Genomic DNA, 21,114 nt, shown 5'->3' with positions numbered 1-21,114 from the left:
ACAGCTTTTTTGGAGTTTGACAATATATTGGCCTACCCACCAAATTTCATTTATAATTCTACTTGTTGATATCCTAAATATTAACATTTGTACTTAAATATTAAAGTTTGTGCTTCAGGGGTGTGTAAGGATGTTAACTACAGAAGTGTTTAAACAGCAAAAGGAAAAAAAAGGGGGGGCATCTGGGTGGCTCAGTAGGTTAAGCTTCTGTGTTTGGCTCGGGTCATGATCCAAGGGTTCTGGGATCAAGCCCCACATCGGGCTCTCTGCTCAGGGGTTGTCTGCCTTTCCTTCTCCTTCTCCTCCTCCTCCTGCTTGTGCTCTCTCTCTCTCTCTCTCTCAAATAGATAAAAATCTTTAAAAGAAAATAAACAAACAAAAAAATGTGCAAGCAAACCCTATGTTTCCAGTCATGAAAATGGTTAAACAAACAACTGTATAATCCAATACTTTCTTATTAAGTTAACAATGTTCTTGTTATGCTGTTATAAGTTAAATCATGTTACATCATAGAAAAGAATCTCTAAAATATATTAAGTTAAAAAACTTAGAACTATGTAAAAAGTGTGATGTCACATATGTAATTTATAATACATCATATAATAGCACAATAATACTACAGGTAATATTTTCTATAGGTACATATATGCAGAAAATGCAGTTTTATAATTGTATTTTAAAAGTCTAGAGGAGGGGCACCCAGATGGCTCAGTGGTTAAGCGTCTGCCTTCAGCTCAGGTCATGATCTCAAGGTTATGGGATTGAGCCCCACATTGGGCTCCCTGCTTAGCAGGAAGCCTTCTTCTCCCTCTCCCTCTGCCCTTCCCCTGTTTGTGCTCTCTCTCAAATAAATAAAATCTTTAAAAAAAAAAAAAAAAAAGAAAGTCTGGAAGATAAGCAAGATAAGAAACAAGGTATTATTGGGCAGGGGAATGAATTTAAGTGGCTAAAACAAGCTGGAAGAAACCTTCAAGATCACTGGATCCAGTCTTTTCCCAGTCATGTGAGTGTTTTGCTGATGGTACACAAAATGCTTTTTAGGGTCCTGTATGTAGCAGGAAATAAACTGGAAACACACACTGAAAAAGCCATTCCATTTTCTTTTTATTTTATTTTATTTATTTATTTGACAGAGAGAGAGTGAGAGAGACAGCAAGAGAGAGACTACAAGCAGGGGGATTGGGAGAGGGAGAAGCAGGCTTCTTGCTGAGAAGGGAGCCCCATACGGGGCTCGATCTCAGAACCCTGGCGTCATGACCTGAGCCAGAGACAGATGCTTAAAAACTGAGCCACCCAGGTACCCCAACCTATTGCATTTTCAATGAGCTTTTAATCCTTCTGCTCAGGTGAAAGAGATATTCTCAGTCTGGTGCAAATACTTACTCATCTTCTTTTTTTTTTTTTTTTTTTTTGTATTTGGTTATTTCCTTTTTTTTTTATATAAACATATAATGTATTTTTAGCCCCAGGGGTACAGGTCTGTGAATCACCAGTTTTACACACTTCACAGCACTCAACATAGCACATACCCTCCCCAATGTCCATAACCCCACCACCCTCTCCTGACCCCCCTCCCCCCAGCAACCCTCAGTTTGTTTTGTGAGATTAAGAGTCTCTTATGGTTTGTCTCCTTCCCAATCCCATCTTGTTTCATTTATTCTTTTCCTACCCCCCAAGCCCCTCATGTTGCATCTCCACTTCCTCATATCAGGGAGATCATATGATAGTTGTCTTTCTCCGATTGACTTATTTCGCTAAGCATAATACCCTCTAGTTCCATCCACGTCATCGCAAATGGCAAGATTTCATTTCTTTTGATGGCTGCATAGTATTCCATTGTGTATATATACCACATCTTCTTTATCCATTCATCTGTTGATGGACATCTAGGTTCTTCCCATAGTTTGGCTGTTGTGGACATTGCTGCTATAAACATTCGGGTGCACATGCCCCTTCGGATCACTACGTTTGTATCTTTAGGGTAAACACCCAGTAGTGCAGTTGCTGGGTCATAGGGTAGCTCTATATTCAACTTTTTGAGGAAACTCCATGCTGTTTTCCAGAGCGGTTGCACCAGCATGCATTCCCACCAACAGTGTAGGAGGGTTCCCCTTTCTCCACATCCTCGCCAGCATCTGTCATTTCCTGATAATTTTAGCCATTCTGACTGGTGTGAGGTGGTATCTCATTGTGGTTTTGATTTGTATTTCCCTGATGCCAAGTGATGTGGATCATTTTTTCATGTGTCTGTTGGCCATCTGGATGTCTTCTTTGTAGAAATGTCTGTTCATGTCCTCTGCCCATTTCTTGATTGGATTATTTGTTCTTTGGGTGTTGCTTACTCATCTTTTTAACAGAGAACAAGCCCATGGCTCACAGACTTCAATAGAAACAAAATCTAGCTGAATTGAAACATTATAACATTGTAGTATTTATTTTATTTTATTTTTTTAAATTTCTTTTCAGTGTACCAGAATTCATTGTTTATGTACAATACCCAGTGTTCCATGCAATATGTGCCTTTTAAGTTTACCTTCTATTCTTAATAAGTAATACATTTTTCAATTAACTATAGTGCCAAAATATTTGCTTTAAGATTAGATTTAATTAAATAGTCAGTTGGAAAATATTCAATGTATACACATATATTTTTATGCACATATATACAAAGAATATGTTCCCAAGAATACATATACACATACATAGATACGTATTATGTACGCACATATATATCTAGATAAAGAAAATTATATTAAGTAATTGTGCAGGTGGTGCATTAATAAGGCAAAAATATTACAAAGAATGCAAAAAACTGAAGTTCCAGTAACACTGATTAGCCTTTTAGGGTGTAAATAAAATTAAATTGTTACTATTTTTATATTCTTTTTATAATTTAAAAGAGTAATCACAAAGTTGTGATATAAGACACACAATTTTAGATTAAGAGTGTATTTTATTTGCATCTATTAATAGTAGTAGTCTTACACACTAAATTTCAAAAGACCATAGCTTTTTTTAATTTGAAAGGATTTGGCATAGAAAGCTTTCTCAAACTATGAAATCATCCTCAGGAAGAGGTGAGTCTAGGTGGCAGATTTCCAGTAAAGGATCATAATGAACATATACCATTACACAATGAGTTGGCCTTTATTCAAAATAAGAATTACATAATCCATATTATTGAAGAACATGGATGAAACATGCTATTTAAGACTTGTCTTTGTGCTAATACTTAACATCTGTTTGCCAGGGTGGTCCAGGACTCCGAGGACCAAAGGGCCAACGAGGTGAACAGGGTGCAAAGGTAATGTTCTCTCTGTATCTGTCTTTCTCAAAAATAGCAATAATGTAATTTTGGAGTTCAGTACTGTTTACCCTTTGCAGTCTAGAACCCCTCATGTTTTTGTGAAAAGTTGTGTCTAAGTCTTTTCCCTTATTCTTAAAGACTTCCGTTTTTTCATAAAAGTATTTAAGAACTTTGTGAAAGAAATGTTCATTTCCAGGTCAAAAATAGAATGTCAGTGTTCTGAGTATTTTAGTTTCCAAGGTAGTGTTCTTTCTCTACCTACAACAAAGTAAGGAGAAAAATCTAATCATGACTAGGCAGCACTCGCTCCTGGGTAATTTCTCAAGTTTTAGAGTCCTACTCCCTCCCCACTAGGTATAATCAAACACAGAGCTCTGTTTTCCTTTCTCACTGCCCAGGGCCACCATGTGTGCTGGTGTGGGCCATGCGCTGCACAAAGGCACCAGCTGAGATGACCAAGCCTTGCCAAGCCATGTCCAGGCACACGTTTTCCTACTTTGCACAAAGGCGCCCTGAGGGATGGGCAGAAGCCCAGCCACTAATTGATTTCAGGCCTCACCATCTTCTATCTGGCTTTTGGCAGATCTTCTAACTGGTCTCCTGGCTCCAGTGATTTTGATTTTCTGATGGATTCTTCACATCGGCCCCCAGATTTATTTCTTTAAAGTTATGCTGGGTCATATCATACTTTTAAAACTGTAGTCATATGCTGCTATTGCCTAGAGAGTACAATTCAGCTTCATTGGTGTGGCATTCAAGGCCCTCTGTAATTTGATTCCCCATTTCATTTGTACCTGTTGCCCCACATGATCTCCTCTCCAGCCACCTGCAGTCTTGACTTTCTGCTTCAGTATAGTCACCCACTCAATTTGCATGGTATTTTTTCATGGGGAGGAGAACAGTGCAAAAATTTTTACTATAAAACTGGAAACAAGCGAAGCAGGGTAGAAGGTAACATGGGGGGAGGTGAAAGAAGTAAATGAAAGAAGACTGAAGATAAGGAGGCCCTAGCCAACCCAAAACTCTAATCATGAGATATCTCCTTTTTTTATTGGTTTAATTTTCTGAGATTGTGGCATATATCTTAGGCATAGACTTGATGTTTCTTACCTGGATCTCTCTCTTCTGGTCCTACGAGGAAGGCCAGTGATTTGAAAGCCTCTTCTCAGACAGCAGTATACTGGGTCTTCCTCTGTCCCACTTCAGGGCAGTGCCCAGGAGCTCCTGTAGATTTTGGCTTCCTCATCCCACTGGGGTCCCAGCAGGATCCCATTGTTTTTCCAGCATTCTCACTGGGTGATGATTCTGATCATGAAGACTTATTAGAAGTTCAAAGATGTTTGATGATCCCAACATTGACTCCTTACCTCTGGTAATCCATTTCCACAGGACCACTACTGAGGTGGTTGCTTCTCCACAATGACTTTGATGAATCACAGATAAAAGTATGAAGTTATTTTAGGAAATATCTTGTTAGACAAAGGATTCTCACATGTCTACCAACGCGATAGTGTAGGAACAGATGAAGTATACCTTCCATATGGAAAGCCCCATGCTGTGTTATTTTCCATTTTGTGGGTCCATATTTTAATTGTAGCAAACAGATAATAAGAATTATCTTAAATTATCTTAATTATCTTAATTAATTATCTTAATCATCTTAAAGCAGCCCTGCTGCTGGACTTTCCAAGTCATTTTGTCTCATACTGTATAGAATAAAATGAGATCACATACTTTCTGCTTTTCTGCTCCACTCTTAGTTCCTTAATAATATTTAATTAATATATGATTAAATGATTATAAGCATTAACTAATATTTATCAATTACTGGTTTGTCTCTTCCATCATATTTTTAAAATCTAACTACCTCTGTCTCTCCTCCTCTTACACTATGTCTCTTATAAGAATAGTTTTCATTTGTTTTCTGCATCCTCACTTCCAAGTTTTGTTTTGTTTTTGGTACATAAATGTTTGTAGCATCTTTATTCACAATAGCAAAAAATTAGAAATGCTTCAATGGTCATTAATAGGTGAATGTACAATTTTCTGCATAGCCATGCAATGGAGTCGAAAGAAACATATTATGGAAATATGAAATAAATGTATGAAACTCAACACCACTCTGACCCATGAAAGAAGCATGAACCAATGAAGTTCACAGTATATAATTCCATTTACATATAACCGGAATCGTACTTAACCTGCATATGACTTCTCTTCCTGTAAGAATCCTGTAAAATTGCTCTTATTAAGGTCACCAATTACCTCTTTGTTATCAAATCCACGGGCTACAGTTTCATTCCTATCTTACATGAGGTCTCTACAGCATTTGATACAGTTGGGCACCTTCCTATTAGAAATTCTCGCCACCCCCCCACCTTTGGCCTTTCCTACACTGCTCAAGCTTCTCTTTCTCCCCTTTCTACCCGCTTTTCATCTCATCTTTCCGGTTTCTTCTGTTACTGTCTCAGTAGTCTCCTTAAGAACCTCACCCACACACATGTCTCCAGCGACTCCAAAATCCATCCCAGCTCAGACATCTCTCAATCCCCAGACTGTTGGACATGTCCACACGGTTATCCCCATGAACTTGAAACATAACCAACTACGCTCATTATCTGCCCCCACTTTTTCTTCTGCATTGCTTGTCCCAAGTAACAGATTCATCAGCTTCACATTTAACATGATATCCAGGTGTTGGAAATCTTAACTTTTGCTAGTTTTCACTGGAGTCTCAGAATGAGAGAAGGACAAGGAGAAGAGGTTGAGGAGGTAGTTTTTCTGGAACTAGGATTACAGAGGTGATAGAGCTTTAGCCAAAGCACAAGGTCCAAACTGTGGAAATAAGAGTTCCTAATAGAACAGGAGTGTCTGATTCTGAGAAGAAAGGAAATCAAGTAATAGTGCCCCGAGGGCAGGTCATGAGGCAGGCAAGGAAGAGGCACGAAGGGATGGTGGGATCAAGAGGAGGAAGCAAACAGGGACTGGGTTCAAAGTCTTCAGTAATGCAGGAGTGCCCCCGAGATGGGTGGCTGACAGGGATGGAGGTGGAGAGAATGTAGTTCAGCTGGATGGGATGAACCTCCATGCCACAGACCAGGAGGGTGGTCTCGAAGTACTTTCTATCTTTCGGATTTGTTATGGAGTGTGGGGGGTCTCGTTACTCACATAGTTGGCATAGCCTTCTTATTTACGGAAGAAAAAAATTAAAGTTGCAACAACCCCTATGTGTTTACTCTTTTGGTTTACTGATGACATCTTGTCTGGGAGGTGTACCATCTGAGGCATGTGGTCTTGCTATCCTATCAGCATTTTGTGTCTTAGGAATATTTCTGTAAGGAAATAAATTACAAGTGCTCTAAGCAGAAATACTGTTTGAGTACCAAGAATCTAACTTGCCTCTGGAGTTATTTTCTTCTCTTGTGTTCCAGGGACCAGAGGGCCCTCGAGGTGACACAGGCCCTCCAGGACCCCAGGGCCCCCCTGGACCCCAAGGACCAAGTGGTCTGTCCATTCAAGGAATGCCTGTGAGTAGTGTGTAAACATTTGGGTGGATTTTATTGGTATACCTTTTTCATGAGTTCTAAAGAGTGAACTTTTGTCTTCTGTGCCCTTTATATAATGAGCCTCAGTCCCTTTCAACCCCTAAAAAAAAAGAATTGAGAAATGGAAGTAGCAACTGAGAGATCATGAGTTCACTCATTAGTCAATTTTTTGTTAAGTGATGAGGGTTTTTACAAATAGATACATCCAAACAGAGTATGTATATCTATAAGCAGTTTGCCTAAGAAGAGAAATGGAGCTATGACAATTTTTTTCCTTTTTCTTGTTGGATCAAGTCCTTAACAGATGTAATAAAATCTAGAAAGTAACAAATTCAAGTTGTTCATTATGGATATGAAATAATCACGGATATAGATTGATGGAAGCCATTTATTTATGATTTTTATCTCAGTGGGCATCAAAGGACAGGGCATTTACCTGGAGTTTGAGATTACAGACACTGTATTTTATATAGCCAACTTTGTTTGTAAAAGCTGTTTGTATCACAGAAAACAAACTTAATGCCACTTACTGATTTTCATTAATCTTCCTCTAGGGATCAAGATTTCAAGAATAAAACCAATTTCTATAAACTAAAATTAATATTTGAAACAAACTAGCCTTTTAAGCACATTTTTAACCATCTTTCTGGACATATGATTCTGTCTCCCTCACTGAGAAATTTTCTGTTCCGGGTTATTTTCACGGTTTAGAAAGCATTAGCATTCCAGTGACTCGATTGGTACTACTACTAGTAAGCCTTTGGTAAGGTCCTGCTACCTGCCAGGTTCTGTGTTTGCTTTTCTGTTCCTATATCTTTCTAACCAAAACAGAAGCAGAACTCTAGATAGAGGTGAACCTCAAAAATCTGAACTATCGGGGCGCCTGGGTGGCTCAGTGGGTTAAGCCGCTGCCTTCGGCTCAGGTCATGATCTCGGAGTCCTGGGATCGAGCCCCACATCGGGCTCTCTGCTCAGCAGGGAGCCTGCTTCCTCCTCTCTCTCTGCCTGCCTCTCTGCCTACTTGTGATCTCTCTGTCAAATAAATAAATAAAATCTTAAAAAAAAAAAATCTGAACTATCAGTAGTATCTAACTATTCAGTCTCTCCTCCACAGACGTACAGTATGGGCTCACCCATATCAGACAGTGTTCTGTGTTTAAAATGTTCTGCTGTATAAATGTTCAGCTCCGTAGGCATGCTTACATATGGAGGGTAGCATATGTGAGAAGCGAAACATGCTGTGTTTGGGTGTTAGCGTGAAAGCAAGTTAATGTTGACAACATCAGAACAGCCAGTGGAGAGGAAGAAGAAACGAAGAATTTACCCTACCTAAACGTAACCCTGAATGCTTTTGGCTATTCAGGGTATGCCGGGTGCTAAAGGAGAAAAAGGAGAGACTGGCCTTCCTGGCCCACAGGTATGAGTTTTACTTTTTAGTCTGCTTAAAAAAAAAAAAAAAATGCTCTTAGCTTGGGGCGCCTGGGTAGTTCAGTCATCTAAGTGTCCAAATCATGATCTCAGGGTTGTGGGATCAAGCCCCCACATCAGGCTCCATATGGAGCCTGCTTAAGATTGTCTGTTTCCTTCCCTCTCTGCCCCCTGCCAAATGCTCTTAGCTTTAGAGCCTTACCAAGGTGGGTGGCTGGGGGTGGGGAGCTATAGCTTCTAAAGTCAGCTGTGATTTTAGCAGTAAGTGTTTTCTGTATTAAAGACTGTTAGCCTATATTCATTCAACTTAGTTGCCTCTGAGAGTCATACAGATTCTCCCAAGGACAAGCCTTGATGAGAGACATTTCTTTCACACAAATCATTTCTGGATTCTGAATTCACCTTTATGCTATTAAATTGTTTGGAGCCCTTGATCTATTTCAGGGAAGGTGGGTAGAAAGGCAATTTGATTTCCAATTTCTGTGACTCTAACTTTTTTGGTCCTTGCTCTACCTAGGGTGTCCCAGGAGGCATTGGTTCGCCAGGACGCGATGGCTCTCCAGGCCAGAGGGTAAGGCCCTGCCCAAGGTTGTTAGCACGTTAGATTCCTTACCAAGACATTCCTTGTTTCTGATAGTTTTCTTTGCAAGGAAGTGAAACTAGGTGGTTTTTTCCTTATTATTCCTTCTGTCTATCTACATTCTGCCTATCCTGTGTCTCTTTCCCCTCATTGACCTCTTCCATTAGTTTCATCTTTATTAGTTTCATCAAAACCTGAGAACTTTTATCAAACCTTCCCAAATTAATGACACCTCTTTCTGAATGATCCCATAACCAGAATGCAACTTGCACTGAATTATGTGCATTGGTTTAGCAGATTTTCCAGGGGTTTTTTTTGTGTGTTTTTTTTTTTCAATTTTCTAGGCACAAACCTAAAGGAAATCAAGGATCATAGGAGTTGAAATTTAAGTATTACGACTATCCACAGTGTTCTTCATTTATTTGATATATGTCAATTATCTAGTCTTTTAACCTATCCATATGGACAGCAATGAGGATAGGAAAACTATTGCAAGCAGAGAACAGAATCTACAAAGGCATGAAGATGAAGAGAAAGTGGGCCATTTCCAATATTGCACAGAGTTCAGTGTGGCTAGGGAGTAGAGTGCACTGTGTGAATGTGTGTGTGCATATCTATGTACACACGCATGCACACATTTAAATTTGGGAAGACTGTCAAGAAGTGAAGCTGGAGAGGTAAACACAAATTCAAGTAAATCTTTTTTTGTTTTTTTTTAACTGTCACTGATTTAGGATATGGGAGGCTCTACAGTTTCCCTCAAGACAAAATTATATGGAGTGGCAACCAGTTAGGTCCAATCCAATGAAGGCCAGCACATTTGGCATGCACTGCTTATTTTTGTTACAACTTACCCACTGGGATAGCAAGTGGCTGGAAGACTCGTTTGTCTATTCAAACAAGACCTGCCTTTAGCTCAGAGTGGCTATATGGCTCAAAATAAGGAGATCGTTTTTTCTGTAGAAATGTAGGTATGGGGCCTTAAATTCCTTCCGTGTTCTTTTTTTTTTTTTTTTCACCAAACTTTCATTTGCTTAAAAATCTCAGTTTAGTCTTTGCCCATTAAATGGAACTACTCAGTCTGTAAATCATGTACATGTAACTGTATGTAAAGGAGGCATTCTCTAAAAGTTAGATTTATGTAGGTTTCTTGTGTATGTGGAAGGAGTATTTAGAAATATTTATATGTTTTGGCAAAGGGCTTAGGCTAAGATCCTGTTCGGTTACACACCTAGAATCTTTCATGATGCCTGAAGCTCTGGAAATGGCGATACTAAAGATTTGGTTCGGTGAATTTACTTGATTTATCAAGTAAATGGAGATGAGTCTTGGCAGAGAACTCCCAAATCAAACATATTGGATTTGTGTTTGGATCATTTGGTTTTAGAATACTTTCTTTGAAAAATTCTTTTTTTCCTTTTAAAACCTATATACTAACACAGACTTTTTATAATTATTTTGCTATTTCTTCAAACATGTTTTTAGGGAACGAACAGTCTTAGAGCTGTAGTAAAGTGATGAGATATCTGTATGTGGATTTTTTTGTCCTTTCTCCCCCAGTTTGGAGACAAAAAAACCTTTCAGAATGTGTTTAGTTCCCATTTTGAAAAATTCTTGGTTGCAGATGGACTTACTGGCTTTCAGGGGATACTCGTTCTTTGCAGGGTCATGTTTAAAAAATATTGTGCAAATTCTGTGACAATTGTTTTAGAAAAGGAAAATAGTATTTCAGTGTGGAACTTTAAGGGGTGCCATTCACCCAGAATAAAATATAATGGCGCCCCCTAGAGCTGTACAACATGGCAGCCCTGCTTGAGGGAGAAGCTGCATAGATCTTATTTAATAAGATATTAGTTGACCACTTATCTTAATTGAGCACATACTACGTGCCCTGTGCTGGGCTCAGCCTGGAGAGAGTTCTCCAATGCTCCAGAGCAGAAGGATCCAGAAGAGGAAAGACTTTCAATAGTTAAAGGAGGCAATTCCTAGACCATCTACTTATAGGACATGGAAGGATGTGGTGGTGTCCGGAACGTGACTCTTAACCTGGGAAAACAAATGGGTCTTCTTCAGACACAGCAGAGAAAGAAGGAAAAGTGGATGAAAACAGAGTTGTTTAGGTGGCTCTGATCTATGGGGGCTTAAGGAAAGTAAAAGGTCTAAAATAATGAGTTACTGAGCAGGATTGTAAAGTAGGAAGTCCCAAGCCAAGATTTATGGGGGTCCCAGCAGATCCAGGACACAGGGCACCTTGGTGGAAGGCCAGGTCCTTCTGGGACAGCAGGTCTCCATGCCTCAGCAGTGGGAGACAGGTGTCACTGAGAGTCCTAGGGACAAAACTTCATGATTATTCCTCCTCTGCCTTGGCCATTTTAAAAGGCAAAGAAGAAAATAAAAGAAATAATAACAACCACAGTATAGAGCAGGCACTGGATGCTGAGACTTCCCGCTGAAATGCCTGAAAAGCCACTTCCAAAAAACCGTCCAGTTAGGCTCGACCGTCCAGGGAATCAGGAAAGCAGAGCTATGTTGTCCTTTCGTCCCACTAACCAGCTGAAATCACTTCCTGTTGTCTCACCTTCATGGTCCCTGATCCTGAGTGAGGGAAGCCCACTGTAGACAGAGAAGGGAGCAGTTCCAACCCGTGCCTCTCCGTACTTGGACTATCTCAGAGGTGAGAGCAGGAGTGAGAGCAGGAGGCAGGCTGAAGAGCAGTGGGTTACTCCTTCCTGCTCACCCATCGTTCTTTTTCATCTCTGTCTTCTCTTGTTGACAGGTAAGAACTCCCAGCCCAGAGGTAGCACCCTTCCCTCAACTCCCAGCTTAGGGAAAGATTAGCATGTCTTTCCTAGAGCTGGCGTCAATGTTACCCCCTTAATTTGGCCTGGAAGGAGGGAGAGCTTAGCAAAAATAAAAGGGAAAAGATTAAACATCTCCTCTTTAAACAGGGAACATGTTTTCTAATGTTCCTGGCTTATTCTGGCTTTTCCCAAGGGGAATCTTTGACTCTTAGAGACAACTCATACTCGGCGCTGGGCCTGGGGCCATAAGCTCATCCAGCAAAAGTTGGACTTCTTCACTGAACAAGTCTTGGCCTCTTGCTGGCAAGTGACAAAACATGGTGCAGGGCCACATTTTAAAAGGCAACAATGGCTAAGAGAGGAGGTCTCAAATGTTCATGCCACAAACAAGAAATGGTCACCATGTGATGGGATGGAGGGGGTAACGGAGGTTATGGTGGCAATCATTTTGCAATATATAAATGTATCCAATCAGCACATTAGTACCTTAAACTTATACAGAGTCATATGTCAATGGTGTCTCAGTAAAGCTGAGAAGAAATTGTATATTCAAAAAATAAAAAATTTAAGAAGGTAACTATGTATAACAGTTCAAGTCAAGACTCAACAGTTGGGTGTAGACACCTTCATTCCCAACCATTCTGGCCAACAACATTCAGGGCACCTCTTTCTTTTTCACTATGTGTCTTGCCACCTCCCCTTTCTTCCTCCCTCTTCTTTCCTTGGTGTCTGTGACCCTAGGGCTTTCCTGTGATCTTTGAGCTCCTCTGATGAAGGGTGGGTTTCAGCCTCCACCCTAGACATCTGGTGGTCCTTAGCGAAACTAGGAAGAACAGGCAAGGCAGGGATGATAAACAGAAGAAATGAGGGTATGAACAGAAAAGGGAGGAAAACATAGAAAACTCAACCTCTTTTCCAGTTCTGAGGTTCGCTGACGTCCAAGACCATGAGCTTTCCATCAAATGCTCCACATAGAAACTGTAAAAATTATTTTTATTTCCAATTCTTTTTTTTAATTTTCCAATTCTTAATAGGGTTATATAAAAATGGCAAAGAGACAAGAAATAAAAATAACAAGGAGGTAGAGCTTTTATGGCACCTGGAAGATAGTAATTCCTCCATTGTCCGAATACAGAGGGTTTTCATTTTTAAATTCCAAATGAACTGAACTTGGAAAGCTTCCTTTGCCCCAGGTTACTGTTCCCTGCATTTCCATGCCATAACCACAGCCTTCCTTTCTCAGCTGCAAAAAATGAAATAGTAAAAAAAAAAAAAAAAATTCTTCTGCATATGAATTCTGCTGAACTTGCGAGGTTGTGAAAAGCAGGATGGGCCAGTGGTGAATATGATTGATTTGGGCCATTAGCCAGGCCTGAGTTTGAACCCTTACCATAATGACATTGGACCAGTTGCTTACTATTTCCAAGCCTCACTTTACTCATCTGTGAAGCAGAAAAAATATTTAACTCCGTAGAGTTACTGAGGGAATAAATTCATAGAAAGAATTTCTATATAAAAATTTAATTTTAGCTTATCTTAATATTCACTGTTTTCAATGTGAACCTCATAAGTCAGGACAGTATACTATTTTATAATGCCTGTGCTTGACGTATTAAGATGCCTTAGAAGATTTTAAAGAACTATAAAAAAGAGCCTGAAGAAAAAGCAAAGGGTTTGTTGCTTTTGTTTAACTTTCTTGGATTCCACGTTGAAAGGACACTTGGGACATGCTTCCTTTTGATGTGGGTTCGAATTTGATGTATACAAAGGCCGTTTTTGTAATGAATGTCCCGTTTCATCAAAGTAAGTTGGACTTAAAATATCCTTGAGAAATGGAACTTGAGTCAGTTATCTGGATTTAATTCCCGTCACCAATGTTGAGCAGTGATGAGAGACTGATCTAGGGAATATTTTGTTAAATATGAAGATTCAAGATAATATCCCTCTTGAGTATCTTCCTCATTCAGAAGAGGAAATGTCTAGCCATCACAAAACTAGTGGGGAGGATGATTTGATTTTCTTTCTTGTGAGTCTAGACGGGTTTTTGTAAATCATCCACAGCAACAACAGATAGTATACACCATTAGAACTTCACAGCTTATCTGAATAAAAATGGCAGGAATCATTATTACTAATTATTGACTAAGTGCACGTGCTTTACAATGTGATGTTCTGTAATGCTCAAAAGAACCACGAAAGCCAAGCCCTGTTACTCCACTGTACAGATGAAGAATCTGGAACTTAAAAAAAGCAAACAAAACAAACAAACAAACAAACAAACACAAAAAAACCACAGCACAATGCCATTCAGCTAGCAAGTGTTGGAGCCAGGATTACGGTCCATCTCTCTGGTTCCAACACTGAGCTCTTTCTTTCCACAAAATTCGGTTTCATAAAGGTCACTGGGAGATTTTGTTCATGTAGGAAAGTCTTCGATTCGAGATATTTAATAAACAGGATGGAAGATATCTTGCCTAGAATTTGGGGGCTGGAAGAAACCAGTTTGGGCTACTTGGTGAAGCAGAAGTTGATAGTTCGCCCAGAGGAATAGCTTTCGATTACTTTTCACGCTTATTTGGATGGTAACACATCTGGGCACAGTTGAGAGCAGTTACTTAGGGAATTTGTAATATGTTTTAACAAGTTTACAGACACTCCTGTTGGAGCCTAGGGCGTGGATGAAATCTGCCTTGTTCTCTGGTCTCAGGCCATCCTTCAGGGTCAGGCCAGATGCTTAATATTGTAAGCCAGTGGTTCCCCAACATAAGGGATCAAGACGTTCCAAGTTTTGCTTTGTTTTGGGGCACACCAATTCCTGGGCTTCGACCTCAGAGAATCAGATATGCAAGGTATTAGGTGTGACTTTGGAATTTGTAGTTTTAAAAAGCTTAATGCTTCTCAGGTGCCTGGGTGGCTCAGTGGGTTAAGCGTCTGCCTTTGGCTCAGGTCATGATCTCAGAGTCCTGGGATCGAGTTCCGCATTGGGCTCTCTGCTTAACAGGGAGCCTGCTTCTCCCCCTTTTCTCTCTCTGCCTGCCTTTCTGCCTACTTGTGACCTCAGTTTGTCAAATAAATAAATAAAATCTTTTAAAAAAATAAAAAGAAATAAAAAGCTTAATGCTTCTCATAATCAGCAGGGAGTTAGAATCACTGGATAGTATAGTGGGTTAGGCCTATTGTATGGCTAAGTAATTCCTTGCACAGAATTTTGCTGCTGCTTTAATTCACCCAAGTCATCACTTCAGGTTACTAAAAATATGTTTGTATTTCTATATATATATATATATATATATAAAATTACATATATAATATATACATGTATGGACATATTAAGTGTATTGTGCATATATATGTAAATATGTGCACATTTGTAGATCTATTTATAGGCACACACAGATACTGTGTGTGTGTCTGAAAATTCCCCAGGGTGGCTCAACATGGTGCCACACATAAGGACTGATCTTGGGTATCGAGGCTGGGCCAGTGTTTGCAGAGTCTGTGGCTTGTTGGTGCTTGGCCTCTTACTCTGGTGATTGGGCGTAATCCTTTGCTGCAAGTAGCAGCCTTATTTCTTATGGCTGACTGCCTTGCTGGGATGTCTGCTGGTGCTCACAGCAGTCCAGACCCATGCCACAGGGTGGAGATCATCCAGCAGGAGTTTCTTCAAGTGTTTTTCTGACCCTCGCTGCTTGGGTTTGCTTCCTCTAAGCAAACTCATTGGATGCCAGCTGTGTGGAGAGCCCACTCTACCTTAGAGTGTGGTGTAAGTCAGAGGACATTAACAATCGGCATGTTCCAGTATCTGGGCTTAATATCTGTGACTCACCATTCCAGGCTTCAGAAAAGGCATGGGTGGTGTGTATCATGATTGAGTCACGAGTTCTGAGTGCCATGTGATAGCTGCATAAACGTAAATATTCTGCTTCTGACTTTAATTTTAATTACAACGCTCTTTGTGGGCACATCAGTTTCCGCTGCTAAGTGCCAGAGACACAGAACTTAGAAATTGTAAAGTTTTTAAGACCCTACAGGAAATTTGTATATATATTCCAAAGCAGGGCAAGGGAAACGGCAAAATGGACATTAATGAATGGTTAACTAAATGTCTGTAAAACAGTATACTTTGCCAGTTTCGGCCATAGGTAAATTTAGTATTCATTCAAATATCAGTGATTTTTGAAAGCAAATGTTAGGGCTAATTTCCCTTTGATGATAAATCACAGTCAACTATAATTTAGTAACTTGCTCATAGCCACCTCTTTTCAAAAACAAATTATAAAAATCCCTTCAAGTTTTTAGAGCAAAACTCATTTTTAATGTGGGTTGTGGGTGCATATTAAGATGTTGAGGTGAGAATCTCGGAAAAAGAAAAACATCTGGAGTTATTCGTGTTCTAAAACATGCCTTTTTGTGGGTGACAGACTTCAAGCTCTTGAAAAATATATTTGTCGGCTTAAGTGAATGTCTACATTATGCTTATCACTTACTTCTATTCCCTGCTATTCATTCTTCATTGTGTACTTGGGGTTTCCACTTTTTATGGGGGCACTTAACCCACAAGCACATGTCTTTCCAGATTGGCTAGCATATATGAAATGGAAAATTTATAGATACAGAAATGTTCTGGGAAATATAAACACATTTTGAGCAGAGATGGGTTGAAGACCGTTCCTCCAGTGAGCTTTGATCAAGATTAAGCTGAATCACAAAGCTAGAACTTGCCATTTATTTTGCCTTGTAACAGGCAGACATTTTACAGAGTTTTTCTTTTCACCAAGTTTATTGCTTTTATATATTTAAAAAAAAAAACACAAAACCTGCTGCCCTTGCTCCTCACCCTGAGATGAAGAGGTGAGAAGGGGGACCTGAGCCCTGGCTAAGCATTGCCCGGCTTGCAAAGATGGGCTAAAACATGGGACCACAGTGACCCATGAGCAGGGAGACTCATGCGGTAGCCCAGTCCTCCCAGGTCCCTTGATTTAAACATCTCTCTGCTAAAGCCCTCTCTCCCTTTCTATGCCAGGATGAGCTGTTCTTCCTACATGTTCCCATGGAACTCTCTCGTCCACATCATAACACTGTCATTTCTATCAATTGTTGGCTATTGGCTTTGCTCAAAACCATAAACTCCTTGGAAATACAGTCTCGTTCATCATCAGCTATCCATATCCAACCAGAACGCACAGCACAGAGTAGCTTTGCAAATACTTTTTTTATGTGACAAATGTGTGGCTTACAACTAATAATCTTTCAAAGGTAAATTCACTCGTGCGATCAAAAAATTAAAATGCAAAGCTATTTACATGATGAAAAATGTGAAGTTTTTATTTCGTAGAGTTAGGAAAAAACTTCGGAAAAAAATGTGTTTGATGATGTCTCTAAAATGGTATTTGGAGTAACATCCTTTTAGTTATAACAACGTGGAACAAGTACATTTTAATTTACAATCAGGGAAACGGGTAACACAGTAATCTTAAGCATGCCTTTCTTCTTTTTTTAATTTAAATTCAATTAGCCAACACATTATATATCCTTAGTTTCAGAGGTAGTGTTCAATAATTTAGCAGTTGCATATAACACCCAGTGCTCATCCCATCACGTGCCCTCCTTAATGCCCATCACCCTGATGCCCCATCCCCCACCTGCCTCCGCTCCAGCAATCTAATGCCTTTATTCTTGAACTGTTGTGTCTAAAAATTCTCGATTGTTCATGACAATCCATGAAATAAAATGCACTGTTGTGGACACTGTTGATGCCCTCATCAGATCCCACTTTCCTGACAGGTATATTCCATCCCTAAGCAGCTACGGATGCTGACGGGTAAGGATTCAGAATTGGCCCTTCCGCAGAGAATTGCTCTTAAAAATGGCACCTTGTCTCCAGTCCATGATAACTGATATGGGTGAACAAAACCTGACCACGGGTCACTGCGGGTTGTAACTCACACTGCAGCGCCCCCCATGGGATGAGCTGATGGCCAACTTCAGGGAAAGCCAATTCTCATGGCTCTTCCCCTGCTCTCCCCTGCCTCCTTCACTAGCTGGCTGGTTTCTCCCAAGAAGAGTCCATCTGTAAACCAAAGGCATGGCATCCGGGTCCGCTTCTAGGAAACTACCCCTAGGATATTCACCGAAATGAAATTTCAGCTTCTGAGGGTACAGGACTCCTGACTCCTTTCCTCTGTGCTCGTGGAGGGCTCAGGGACAAGGACAGATGACATGGCACTTCCTCCCTGCCTGTTGTATTTCCAGACTAGTAATATCCGAGACCGATGCTCATTTAGAAGGATAATCAGAGCCCTTCTTCCAGGAGCCCCAATGTTGTTCAAATTAAACATTGTTTTAGGACCTATTTTGTGCCAGCAGTGTGCTAGGGCAATATTAGGAATGGAACAAGGAATAAAGTATAGCTTCTGCCCTCTCAGCTTCTGGTAGGTAGAAGAACACACAGCGAACAAACGTCTTGTCTAGTACCCTCTTTGGATCACACTAAAGCACTAGCCCCTCCATGTTCCTTCTGTGAATCAAATCGCCCCGGTGTCCTGGGGCAGGCCTCGTGCTGCCGTGCTGATGGCCGAGTGTCGTGTTGGCTGTGTGTCATGTGGGGGTCGCACATGGGTGCATGTGGGCTTCCCATCCCTGCTGGAAGAGTTTTAGGGCAGGAAGCCAAAATATGTCCTTTCTAAAACATCTTAAATTATTGACTATGTGCCCAGAATCCATTTTTTTCTCATGTGAACTTTATTGAGGAAATCACAGATTTTTAAATTCCTTTTTAAGAAATGTGTTTAATTCCCCCCACCCTTTTAAATGGTAAGTTCCCCTAACCTCGTTGGGCCCCAACTTTACTCCTTTATAACATGAAGGGATTGAACTGGAGTTCTCAAGTTCTGTTCCTCTCTCACGTGTTCTGATTTTTTATTGCCTCTTCTCGAATATGCTGTATTTAAACAAAATGCAAAATAATTTCTTTCAGATTATGTCAGGATTAATTTTTGATGTTTAGTTAGTACATCCCAAAAAAAGGTATGTGTGTGTGTAACTTAATCTGTATCAGCCTCTATTACTGCAGCCTTCTGACTTTTTTTTTTTTTTTTTAAAGTAAGCTCTAAGCCCAACACGGGGCTTGAACTCATGACCCCAAGACCAAGAGTCCCATAATCTCATTACTGAGCCAGCTAGGCAACCTCTAACTTAATATTTTTGACTGAATGTCTGAAATGAAAAAAACAGAAGTGGTAGTAAAAAAAACAAACAAACAGCAACCCAAAAAAACCCAACTAGCTTATATATTAGTGTAGGATAACTGCTGTAACAAGCAATTCTAAAATCTCAGTGGTTTAATGTAGCAAAATAAAGTCTATTGTTGGTTCACAACCCAATGCTGTCAACAGGATAGAGAGAGAGATGGGAGGTCTAGTCTCTGCTCTATATGGTCATTGAGGAACACGGGGTCTTTCTGTCTTGGGAGACTTTAATTTTCAACACATGGGCTCTGAAGTTGCCACAAAAGGGGAGAAGAAAGTGAAGGATTACCCACAGGAAATTTTCAAAAACCAGGACTAGAACTGGCCCTTTTCCATTGGCCAGAATTCAGTCCTGTGGTTCCAACATGATTGCTGGAACAGGAGGCTGGGAACTTTGCCTCACACTGTGCCTGGGCAGAAAAGGAAAATCATGAACATTGGTGAGATCTGGAATCATCAGCCTTTTCTGGTTTTCAGACTTGCCAGTATTGGAGTTTGAGAGCATGCTGGAGAGGGCTTTGCTGCCCAGTGCTGTTCCTACACACTTATCCCAGCCCCTCTTCATGCCCCTTTTTATTCCTTTCTCCCCATTCACATACCATTTCTTTTCATCTAACCTCATCTTTACTCTCTTATCTGACACCTTGAGGTAGGGAGGGATAATGTGAATGTGGATGGGGAGCCGTAAGGAGATGATTTCATGGACAAGACAAGAGGAAAAAACAGGTCACTGGAAGAGTGGCAGGAATTTCAGAAAGGCCCCAAGTGAGCAAAAAGGGGTTGGTTTGACTTGGATGCATTGGTTTGAGATGGAAATAGATTATTCCTAAAAGAGACAAATCTCAAGATAAAAAGTTCACTTCTCGGTGGAGTAGAAGATGATGTTTTGGTCCATATTTTATTAACCTATTAAAAAATTCAGATTGTGGGGCGCCTGGGTGGCTCAGTGGATTAAGCCGCTGCCTTCGGCTCAGGTCATGATCTCAGTGTCCTGGGATCGAGCCCCGCGTCGGGCTCTTTGCTCAGCGGGGAGCCTGCTTCTCTCTCTCTCTCTCTGTCTGACTCTCTGCCTACTTGTGATCTCTCTCTCTCTCTCAAATAAATAAATAAAATCTTTAAAAAAAAATTCAGATTGAAGAACCTCTTTCATATTTTAACTACTTGCAAAGACCAGCATCCATAATTAAGAACTATAACCATTTAAGAGTAACTCATTCTAGCCCTTCCTTATATATTTTCACATAAAACACCACATTCAATAATTTAGGAAGATATTTTTAGAAAGAACATAATTTGCTTTCTGCCTTAAACTCTTCCAGCATGGAATGGGAAGCCAACGTCTACTCATTTGTAAGCTGGCGGTGACACACATTGAACAAGCTGGCCCAGCAGTCAAAACTATATCATTGCAACAGGAAATCCCCCCACAGTCTCCTGTAGGCACTTGCTGAAGAGTTGTTGTTTCAGATCTTGTAGTAATTTGTAATGTAGGTTTCTTTGATAGGTAGTCCTTGCCCCAAACTCTCACTGACTCCAGGTCATGAAAGACACTAGCTCATCTTTTTGTCTTTTTGTCTGATTAATTACCAAGACTTCATCTTCTTTTTCATTTGTTATGTTTGGTTTAATTTAAAAAAAAAACTTTCTGGAAACAAGTTCCTGTTTAGTTTGTAAGTGGCATGTCTTAGACCTAAAATTCTTACACTGGACAATTTCACAGAGCCAACAGATACAAAAGTGTTGCCAGGAATAATTCTCATGCAGTTTAAAAGCAGTGAATCCTTGGAAGTCCAGAGCAAGCAACAGGACTTGTCCCTCCCCCGCAAATTAAATAGTATTAGGCACATTTACACTGAAAACCATATAAATAAAGCAACTGCATAGTTGATACATTGTGTTTCTTTTCTCCAGGGATTTCCTGGAAAGGACGGGTCCTCTGGCCCTCCAGGACCACCAGGGCCAATTGTGAGTATTTCCACAAACTACTCGGATTTAAAGCATTTCATTTCTTTTGAGAAATTTTCTTTTGCTCAGCTTTTCACCTGGGCAGCCATCTTTGCTCTAGGGTAACAACTCCCTCTTTGGTGCAGAGCTCTCCCTACCGTTTCCATGTGGCTTGATCATTCTATCAGAGCCACTTGGTCCCTACGATCCCCTGCATGATCTAGCTTTTATATTGAACTTGGGTAAGGCTTGAGTTTGAAAG

General features: G+C 40.2%; 1 protein-coding gene across 2 annotated transcripts in view; it reads left to right on the top strand.

Moving 5' to 3' along the window:
* Positions 1-21,114, top strand: part of COL14A1 (collagen type XIV alpha 1 chain) — a 216,621-nt gene that overhangs the window by 159,551 nt on the left and 35,956 nt on the right. For both annotated transcript variants that reach the window (XM_032858416.1, XM_032858417.1), the window contains exons 37-41: positions 3,251-3,304; positions 6,739-6,834; positions 8,216-8,269; positions 8,798-8,851; positions 20,820-20,873. In XM_032858416.1, the coding sequence (XP_032714307.1) occupies positions 3,251-3,304; positions 6,739-6,834; positions 8,216-8,269; positions 8,798-8,851; positions 20,820-20,873 (312 nt within the window). The remainder of the gene's footprint in view (positions 1-3,250; positions 3,305-6,738; positions 6,835-8,215; positions 8,270-8,797; positions 8,852-20,819; positions 20,874-21,114) is intronic.

Source organism: Lontra canadensis, unplaced genomic scaffold (assembly GCF_010015895.1).
Source record: "Lontra canadensis isolate GAN:19392208 unplaced genomic scaffold, GSC_riverotter_1.0 scaffold15, whole genome shotgun sequence".
NCBI lineage: Eukaryota > Metazoa > Chordata > Mammalia > Carnivora > Mustelidae > Lontra > Lontra canadensis.
Note: the sequence above shows the minus strand (reverse complement) of the source record. Positions and strands in the feature narration are given on the sequence as shown.